Below are 10,242 nucleotides of genomic sequence, written 5' to 3' on the forward strand. Positions count from 1 at the left end.
AGAGTAATAAAATCCAAGTAATGCAACTAATATTATGGATGAAAAGTCTGATCATTTCCAATTGAATGGTCAGTGAAGAGCCGATAAAGACAGCTGGATTTGAACATCATAGATGGTGGGAGGATTTGAATTAGTGGAGAGAAAGGGGGATAACAAACTTAGAAGGGTCCATCTTGAATAAAGGCATGTCTCAGAAAGGAGAAATAGGACGGTTCCTAAGGGATGTTGTGCAAGACATAAATTGGGTCAAGATTGTGGAGGATTTTGGCCTAAATAAAGGATATTGAGTAAAGGGGGTAATAAGAAAGGCAATTATTTTAGGAATACCAATCTGAATGTAGTGAACAGGATGGGGAGGGAGAATAGTGTAACTGCAAGGACAGTGCAAAAGAATCCAAGGCAGTACTCAAGGTGTGATGTAATAAGGGGGCTGGAGCTGGGAATGGAAATGGTAAGATTAGAAAGCTATAAGTTATTGCAAAAGAAGAACTAGGATTTGGCTTCCTGATTTGGGGAAGAAGAAGGGAGGGAGGAGCCAAAACTCTTCATGTTTTGGGCATGGGTAACCGGAAAACAGATAACACTAATAGAAATGAGGATGTCATGAGGTACAGCTACTTCCTGGAAAAGGTGATGAGTTCAGTTTTAAGCTTGAATTTGAGGTAATTTTAGGAAAATGGGGGTGGTGAAAGGAGATATTAAAACTGGAAAGACAGACTTGGTGATCAGTTGAATAAAAGGGTTGAGAAATGGGAGTGCATAAACCTTTTAAGGGAGAGCAACCCTAGAGAACAGCCAACCTGAGAGTTTGGCTCTACTTAGAACTGAGGTGGCAGAAACATCGCAAAAGTGCTTGGCATTTTGCATATGCTTAATGATAAAATCTTTAAAGAGAGTGCAAATGGTTAAGAAATGAGGCAGTGAATGCTAAAACATAGTTGAGGTGAGGGAGGCATTTTTCCAACTACAGAAGGCATTATGTTTGAAGGCTATAATAAGTGGCACTAGCAGAAAAATTTTAATTATAAACAAGGTAACACTATAGGAATTTCAGAAAAGACAAATTTACCCTTTTTAGCCATAAAATAAATTTCCCTTGCTAAGAAGACAGAGAAGGTGGTAGATCAGCAAATAATAATCATAATTACCATTTATTGAGTCCTTCGTGTCACTGTGTTAAGCACTTTACACATTGTTTAATTTTCTAAATACTCTGAGCAAAAAGGTGAGCATTAGAGAAGTTAAATAACTGTCTACTGTCATACAGCTTTTAAGCAGAACAGCTGGGTTTCATATCCAGGTCTGTCTACACACAAGTTGAAAGCCAAGCTTTGGAGTTGTATGGCCCTGGGTTGACTTTTGGCTGAGCTACTGATTAGCTGTGTAGCATACTGCTCATTTATTCCATAAATATTCAAAGCTTGCCCTGTGTCAGGTGCCTTGCTAGTCGCTGTGGCTACATAGTGCCCTCAAAGAGCTCACTATTCAGGGAAGGTGGCAAATAAGAAAACAAGAATCACAGTATGGGGTGTCAGCAATACTATATAAATCAGCTAAGGGGGGAGTGTGGGACCACATGAGAAGGGCATCTGTTTTACAGAAACCTTAGCGGTTTAAACTAACAGCAGGGCTACATCTACTGATGAATAAAACAGAGCTTACTTCTGGCTCAGCATTTAGTATCTGTGTGACCATGGGCAAGTTATTAATTTCTCTATTCTTCAGTTTCCCCATATCTAAAATGGGGAAATTAATAATCCCTCTCTACTAAGATTGTTGTTAGACTACATAAGTTAACAAAATGTAAAGAGCTTAACAGTACCTAGCACATATTAAGGGCTCAATAAATGGGGCTTACCACGCTGTTGGCATTGCTAATATATAAAGGGCATCATATGTGGCAGGACAGGGGAGTCTGCTGAGCCTCTTAAGGAAGTCTGGTATCCACATCACTGTTTTTCCAGATTTATTTATTTAATTAATTAATTTATTTTTTTGAGACTGAGTCTTGCTCTGTCACCCAGCCTGGAGTGCAGTGGCGCGATCTCAGCTCACTCCAACCTCCGCCTCCCAGGGTCAAGCGATTCTCCTGCCTCAGCCTCCCGAGTAGCTGGGACTACAGGCGCCCGCCATCACGCCCAATTAATTTTTTGTATTTTTAGTAGAGATGGGGTTTCACCGTGTTAGCCAGGATGGTCTCAATCTCCTGACCTCCTGATCTGCCTGCCTTGGCCTCCCAAAGTGTTGGGATTACAGGCATGAGCCACCGCGCCCGGCCTTTCCACTTTTATTTTTTAAAATGACAGAAACAGCAGTGGAATGAAATGTTCTAATACATATCAAATAGAGGGAAAAATCATTATCTTGAAAATCAAGCTGTAGGTAATTCTAGATTAAGATATTGAAATTCTTTTTGCCGAAGTCATTTCTTTATGATTAACTTAAGGAAATAAAAGGAAAAATAATGGAAATGTATTTATATACTAACCTAAGGGTTTTCACTATAACCCCTTTCCCTTTGCAAAAGTAAAATGTCTTTCACTGATAATGTACAAATCAGAGGATTTGGAAGACATGGCTATTTTCTTGGAAACAAGAAGATAAGAGATCTGATACAATCTTTAGAAATTTAAATTCTTCATTAAACTCAGTAGAAGCTTTACACAAGGTAACTCATAAGAAAATGGGTGGGAAAAATACTTGTTTCCTAAATCTAAATGAAATATTTAAAATAACACAAATATGTAAATAAGGAATCAAATTATAGCACAATTAAATAAGTCACTTGTATTTTAAAAAATAATCATATACATATATGAAAGGTAAGCCCATAGAAATTAAAATGCATTCTAGAATGAAATATTGTTTTTAGAAAGTATAATACAGTACACATTTAGAGTCATCTAGAAAGCTTATTAAAAATGTAGATTCCCAGCCTCATTCATAGATAACCTGACATTAGTTTGAGTGGGGCTAGATTTGCACTTTTAACAAGTACCCCACATGATTTTCATGTAGGTGGTCTGCAGACTGATTTCTCAGAAACAGAAAAGATACAAAAAGCAGATCCGGATTACCAGCATCAGATAGACTTAAAGGACCTAATTATTTTTACCCTCTATCTCTTACCCCTGCCCAAAGATCTGTATCATAAAATGAACATTACCCCTGGCCAAAGATCTGTATCATACAATGAATATTCCTGCCCAAAGATCTGTATCATAAAATGAACATAAGAATACAAATTTTTCTAAAATTAATAAATAAGGCTGGGCGCAGTGGCTCAGGCCTGTAATCCCACCAGGTTGGGAGGCCAAGGCGGGTGGATCACGAGGTCAGGAGATCACAACCATCCTGGCTAACACGGTGAAACCCCATCTCTACTAAAAATATAAAAATATCAGCCGGGTGTGGTGGCCGGCGCCTGTAGTCCCAGCTACTCAGGAGGCTGAGGCAGGAGAATGGCATGAACCTGGGAGGCAGAGCTTGCAGTGAGCCAAGATGGCGCCACTGCATGCCAGCCTGGGCAACAGAGCGAGACTCTGTGTCAAAAAAAAAAAAAAATTAATAAATGAAGTGGCTCATAGATTATGGCTCAAAGAAGCTGTTACTCTTCTTCACATGGCTTCAAATTGTTTTATTAGATATTAAGAACTGACATTTGGCTAGAGCCTATACTAGATGCTTTCATCTATACCACCTCAGTATTCCTAAGAATCCTATGACATTCTACTTTAGGGATTAGGAAAGGGTGCTCTGGCTTCAAGTAACAGAAACCCAATTTCAAGTGGTTTAAACCAAAAGGAAAGGTATTGACTACAATAACAGTAATCCAGAGGTAGGGTAGACTTCTGGACTGGTTGAACCAATAATTGAAGAATGTCATTCAGGACTCTTTTTTTTTCCCCCCCATCTCTGCTTTGCCATCTAATGTGCCAGCTTCACCCTAAAGCTGGTTTTCCTTTTGGTCATAGGATAGTTGCTGCTTGTGACAGAGGTTTCATTCTCTCATTCACATCCAGGAGGAGGGGTTGCTGGCTTTCCATAACATAGGCCCAAATTAAATTACTGTGGTAATAGAATAGCATTCCTCTATTTGGCTTAGACCAGTGTTTTGAAATCTTAAAAGAAAATTATCCTCTAAGGAATATTTTTAGACCTTTTTTTCCCTTTTTGTCTCTCCCATGAAATTTTAATGCAGAGGATACACTGTATACCTGTTTATGCACTGTATGCTTTATACATAAAAAAGGTTATCACCCTACCCCTATTGAGAATGCTTGACCTAGATTAATTTAGGTTCACTCCTGGAACTGTGAATGTCAGCTTTCCTTGAAGCTGATGTCTGTGTGAAGGAGGTATGGATATAGAGCAAAAATATGGGTTCTACTTGTATGAAAGAAGTAAAGAGTGTGTAGATTCTGGGTAGGCAAGCAGTGGTGGCCACTATTCAAGCTGAGAGAGAAAACAAATAATTTGTTCAAGTACTGATAAGTGGTAAAAATCAGTTCAGACCAGGATGTCTGATTTCATCTGCAGTGCGCTATTCACTATAATTTAGTTGTCCATTTTTAGCTTGCCTTGGTGGTAACTTAAAAATGGAGAGACTCTTGGGCATTTTAGAGTCAGACTGTCATGGGTTCAAATACCAGTTCTGTATTTACTGGTTGTGTAAACAAGTCATTTGAGCTATCTTAACTTTATATTCTTCATCTTTTTTTAAAAAAGAATTCCTTTACTATCAAGATGCTAGGGTTTAAAAGGTGGATTAAATAAACTAAAACATGTAAAACAACAAGACAATGTCTTTGTAAGTGTTAGTTCCCTTTCACTATTTCATTTTTCTTTCTGAAAAATATTAAGGGAAGGCTTTGGGATTCATGGTCTAAGAAATATGTGAGTAGAATTTATAAAATTGTTAATTAAAAATTCATCTATTCCCTTTCAAAAGTTTTGTATTTTTTACAGAATGGATACTATAGTTAGCATACTTAAGAGCTATCATGTCCACAAACCTTATTCAGATATATAAAGATTCAAGGAAAAGTATATTTTAAAGGGTTTATTTACGTGTGCTGGTTGCAGAAAAGCTGAACGTTAGGTTAAGTACAAAGAATTTGTAGATTGCCTTCAGTTATATGATCAGAAGAGTCTGAAAATAATGAAAATTAAAGGTCAGATGTTTATGAATGTTCATCTATGCTTTATTTTCTAGGATAAATCTATAAGCACAAGTTTACCTGTCCTAGATTTAATAGATGCCATTGCACCAAATGCAGTTCGTCAAGAAATGATCAGGAGAGAAAACTTATCTGATGAGGACAAGCTGAACAATGCTAAGTAAGCCTTTATGGTTTATATTACAATACATGGCCCTTTAATTCTCTAAAATCCTTATAGGAAAAGTTACTATGCCCTTAAAATTCATATTTTTAAATATAACTTATATGTGAGTCTTAGATTTAAGACTCACAAACTTAACCTTTTCGTAAAACTAATCTTGTCAAAATATTTCACTCTTTTGTTAAAATATGTTAAGTGAAAACACAGTGGATAACACCAAGATATTTTTCTTGTCTCTTCAAGATACGCCATTTCAGTTGCTCGAAAGATCGGTGCCCGGATATATGCATTACCTGATGACCTCGTAGAAGTGAAACCAAAGATGGTTATGACGGTGTTTGCATGCTTAATGGGAAAAGGACTGAACAGAATAAAATAATCATTTCATATGATTTTCTGCCACATTAAACATATTGTATGCCTCACAGTTTACAGGATTCTGAAATGTAGTGGGTGTAAAACCAGAGATTATTTGTATGCTCAAAATAGTTATATATTCATTAATGAATTCAATATCCTGTTCATACTAGTTAGAGCTGGTCAGCCTTTTTGGGTAACACAGGTAATTTACCAACTGATACAGATAATAGAATATATTCATAATCAACCTGATACTTCATGATTAAATGATTTTTGTTGCTTAAAAGTCATATTAGACAAGACTAAATCATTCTTTGTTATGGTTCAAAAAAGATGAATACAAACGTTTTTGCAGGTTCTGCTGTGAAATGTGGTTTGATTTTTTTGGTGTGTTAATTTTGATCATAAATGCATTCATACTCATAATCCAGTTTAATCCTTTTATTTGCTTCCTCCAACTATTTAAAGTGGTCCAAAAACACTTTTCTGTAAGTTTCTATACTGTCTAAAACCTTATGGTGACCAGAATTGTTTATTAATATCAAACTTTTTTATATATGAGAACTAATTCTTGAATAAACCCCAAAGTTCACTCTCTTATTTAAGTAGCAGCAGCTTTTTACTTAAAATTTAATTTTAACTACATTGATACTTTACATATCCTAGTTTGGTAACACAGCTTTAACTATGTCATGCAACATATATATGTTGGTAGGATGTTATTAGAGAGATATGTGTGCATATATATTTTTTTGCACCTGAATCACCCAGCTTTTCATAAGTGGTATGTTTAATTGGTCATTCAGCCAACCATCAGTATTTTTCCCCCACAACATGTGTAACACTTTTCAGTCTGTGGATATCTGATACGTTAAGATTTCTTTTTGTAAGTATTCATTTTGAATGTGCATATAGTTATTTGACCCCTTCCAAATACTTGTAGCCAAACATTGGCTAGAACATCCCAAGATATGCTGACACTGTCCTGTTAGCTTCATATTATACTTGCTAGTTTAGGTCTCTATAGAAGCCCTATATAATTTAGAATATGCCCACTGAATATCTTTAATAGAAAGTAACATAAAGCTAGTATTCAATGTAGAGTATTTTCATATGTTTTTTCACAGCCCGTTACAAATTGGCAATGTTTGGTTAATGTTTGTATTACTTGGAAATCGCTACAGCTTGGACTATTTTTTTCTAAATTTTTAGCATTAGTCCATTTCTGCTGCTAACAATTGAATACAGAAATCTACTTCCTCCATCTTCCACTGTTAGTGCCAGTGAGCAATACTGCTGTGCAACAAAAATGTCACTTTATCTCAGTGTGAATGAGTAGTCTAAATTCCCCTTCTACCATTGATTTAAATATATATATTGGTAAGAGAGACTGCCCATGTGTTTCGAATAGGATTTTTTAAATGAAATGATCAACAGGTGGAATTTGAAATATATTCTTCTACAAAAGAGATTTCTTTCCCTTTTATATTTTGATGATTGTTTTCTTAAGATTAAGATATGTTCTTGCTCTTTTATAAGATTATTTAAATTATGTTTCCCTCTGATTTTTTTTCACCATCGTATTTACTAAGTTATTGGATTTACATGAAATCTGGCACTTTAGGGTGTTCTTTTTCTCACAGAGTATATTTAATAAAAATGCTGTGTATATAGAAATGTGTTTGTATTTATTTCATTTGAAGAAAAATATTCAGCCTTGAAAATTAGTCTAGCATAAGCTTATTTTCCAGAAAAGAAAAGAATTCCTAAATGAGTTAGTAAAACAAACAAAAAAATTGTATTTGATTTCTTTGAAGATGAGGGTAGTTCTTTTGTTCTTAAATATGAAGAATTATTAAAAACCAACTGTGTGATTACTACAATTTAGTTTGTGCTGAAATGATTCAGGTGAATCAATCCATTCACAAATTTATCTATTATGATCCAGATACTATGCTAGACACTGGGGATTCATCTGAAAAAAATACAGATGAAGTCTCCTGACCTCATGTATCACATCCATGTATCATATCCTAGTAGAGAGACAATTCGTAAATAGGAATTTTAGAGAGTGATAATGCAGTAGAAGAAATAACATAAGGTAATGTGATAGAGACTGACTTGGGAAATGGAGTGGAGATTATTTGTATTTGGGTGGTCAGGGAAGGTCTCTCTAAGGATAATTTGTGCTATAAGTGTTCAGCAGAGAGAACAAATGTAAAGAACCTGAAGCAGGCAGTCCTGTAGGCATCCTAGAAGACAAACAGGTGAACATGACCTGAGAGTACTGAGGGAGAGGCAGAGTCTGGAGATGGAGATGGAGTCTAGGGTATTGTAGGACTAGATCTAAATCTGGATTTTTTTTTTCTTCTCTGACTGGAGTCATGACTGCTCTTTTGTATATGTGGTTTGGGTAAGCTGCTTGAAGTAATATGCTGCTTCTGAATCTTGGATGCTACTGTTCATCATAACTCTGCCACTGGTCTCTGTATCACCTGTGTAGAAAAAACTGATAGGCTGCATAGATTATGTTAAAATACCCCAATTTATGCTGGATAAAGAGTGTACCAGGCCAGGCACAGTAGCTCATGCCTATAATCTCAGCACTTTGGGAGGCCAAGGTGGGAGGACTGCTTGAGGCCAGGAGTTTGAGACCAACATGGGCAACATAGACTCTTACTACAAAATTTTATTTATTTATTGAGACGGAGTCTCTCTCTGTTGTCCAGGCTGGAGTGCAGTGGCACGATCTCGGCTCACTGCAACCTCTGCCTCCCGGGTTCAAGTGATTCTCGTGCCTCAGCCTCCTGAGTAGCTGGGATTACAGATGTGTGTCACCACGCCTCGCTAATTTTTTTGTGTGTTTTTAGTAGAGACAGGGTTTCACCATGTTGGCCAGGCTGGTCTCGAACTCCTGACCTCAAGCGGTCTGCCCGCCTCGGCCTCCCAAGGTGCTAGGATTACAGGCATGAGCCACTGGGCCCAGTCCTCAATTTTTTTTTTTAATTAGATGGGTGTGGTGGTGTGCACCTGTAGTCCTAGCTACTCAGGAGGCTGAGGTGGGAGGATTGTTTGAGCCTGGGATTTCGACACTATGATGAGCTATGATTGCACCATTGCACTCCAGCCTGGGTGACACAGCAAGATGCTGTCTCTTAAAAACAACAAAAAGTGTATCAGAGAGGTAAGAGAGGATTTCTGCAGCTGAGATGATCCAAAAAGACTTGTGAAGAACAGGGTGCAGTTGCAACACTGGCTTAATTTGAAGTAGGAACAGCCCCCCCACCCCCAGCACTTTGAAAGGCCTCCTAGAATTATCTACCAAAGTAAGTTGGGATTCCCCAGTCTTAGAAATTAATCCAGCCCCTATGGGAGTCCTCTGGATAAAGAATCATCTAGGTCCAGCAGCTTGCAAATGCCTCGGATTAAAGTGAAGCTATATCTACATCGCGCTCTATCTTGCTTGCTCTCCTGCTATATCACATGTGCGACATAGTTCTGAGCCATCGAAATTTTTTCCCTCAAACACGAAGTTTTGGGTACATCAGGGTTAGTGTTTTTCTGCTACTAACTAAAAATTGTGCTGCACTACAGAGAGTGTAAGCACACACGCATAAATACAAATATGTGCCACTGTTCACTGGCCACAAATTTACAAGGAACAATCTTGACATTCCACCAAATAAACTTGGAACTGTATTAAACATTACAAAATGAGGAAGATTTACCATCTACTAGGGATAAGACAGAAAACAAACTCAATAGATTATCAGCTGTTTTGAAGTAAATACGTGAAAATGTTTGGAAAGATGGTTTGCTAAGGCCTCTTAGAAAAGACCTAACAAAGACTTTGAATTATGAGAAAGTTGTATTTAGGAAATTTTGGGAGTTAACATGTTGGCTGAGACAGGGATGGAACATACCAGCCTGAACAGGATAGGGAGTATTTCCTCCAAATATAAGATACTCTGAAGTAAATTTATGTATTCTTTTAAAAACCTAAAACTTTAAAGGCACAATTTAGAGTTTTCTATATGATTATGGGAAGCAACAGGAATTATTCAAGAGGCAGAATTTCCAGTTTCTCCTCCATTACCTTTTAAAAGCAGAAGACAACAGCAACTCTATAATGGTTATAATACTTTAAAAGTTTGGTTAAAAATAAATTATTTGGCAGGGTATGATGACTCATGCCTGTAATTCCAGCACTTTGGGAGGCCAAGGTGGGCGGCGGCACTTGAACCTAGGAGTTCAAAGACCAGCCTGGACAACATAGTGTGACCCCTTGTCTACAAAAAACTTTAAAAAGTTAGCCGGGTGTGGTGGCATGCGCTTCTGGTTCCAGCTACTTGGGAAATTGAGGTGGGAGGATTGCTGGAGCCCAGAAGGTTGAGGCTGCAATGAGCTATGACTATGCCACCGCACTCCAGCCTGGGCCAAACAGCAAGACCCTCTGGGAGAAAGAGAGGAGGGAAGGAGCACTTACGGAGCTTCATTCAACTCTTGCCCAAATAACAGATCTGTCTATCAGATTCATAA

The 10,242-nt window shown here is 37.4% G+C and overlaps 1 protein-coding gene across 10 annotated transcripts in view; it reads left to right on the forward strand.

Annotated features, from left to right (window-relative positions):
• PLS1 (plastin 1) overlaps positions 1–5,735 on the forward strand; it is a 134,449-nt gene extending 128,714 nt beyond the window's left edge. For all 10 annotated transcript variants that reach the window (XM_063704279.1, XM_063704280.1, XM_019024808.4 and 7 more), the window contains 2 exons: positions 5,216–5,340; positions 5,587–5,735. In XM_063704279.1, coding sequence (XP_063560349.1) covers positions 5,216–5,340; positions 5,587–5,722 — 261 coding nt within the window. In that variant the 3' untranslated portion in view covers positions 5,723–5,735. The remainder of the gene's footprint in view (positions 1–5,215; positions 5,341–5,586) is intronic.
• Positions 5,736–10,242: the final 4,507 nt, after the last annotated feature.

The sequence above is a fragment of the Gorilla gorilla genome, chromosome 2 (assembly GCF_029281585.2).
Source record: "Gorilla gorilla gorilla isolate KB3781 chromosome 2, NHGRI_mGorGor1-v2.1_pri, whole genome shotgun sequence".
Lineage (NCBI taxonomy): Eukaryota > Metazoa > Chordata > Mammalia > Primates > Hominidae > Gorilla > Gorilla gorilla.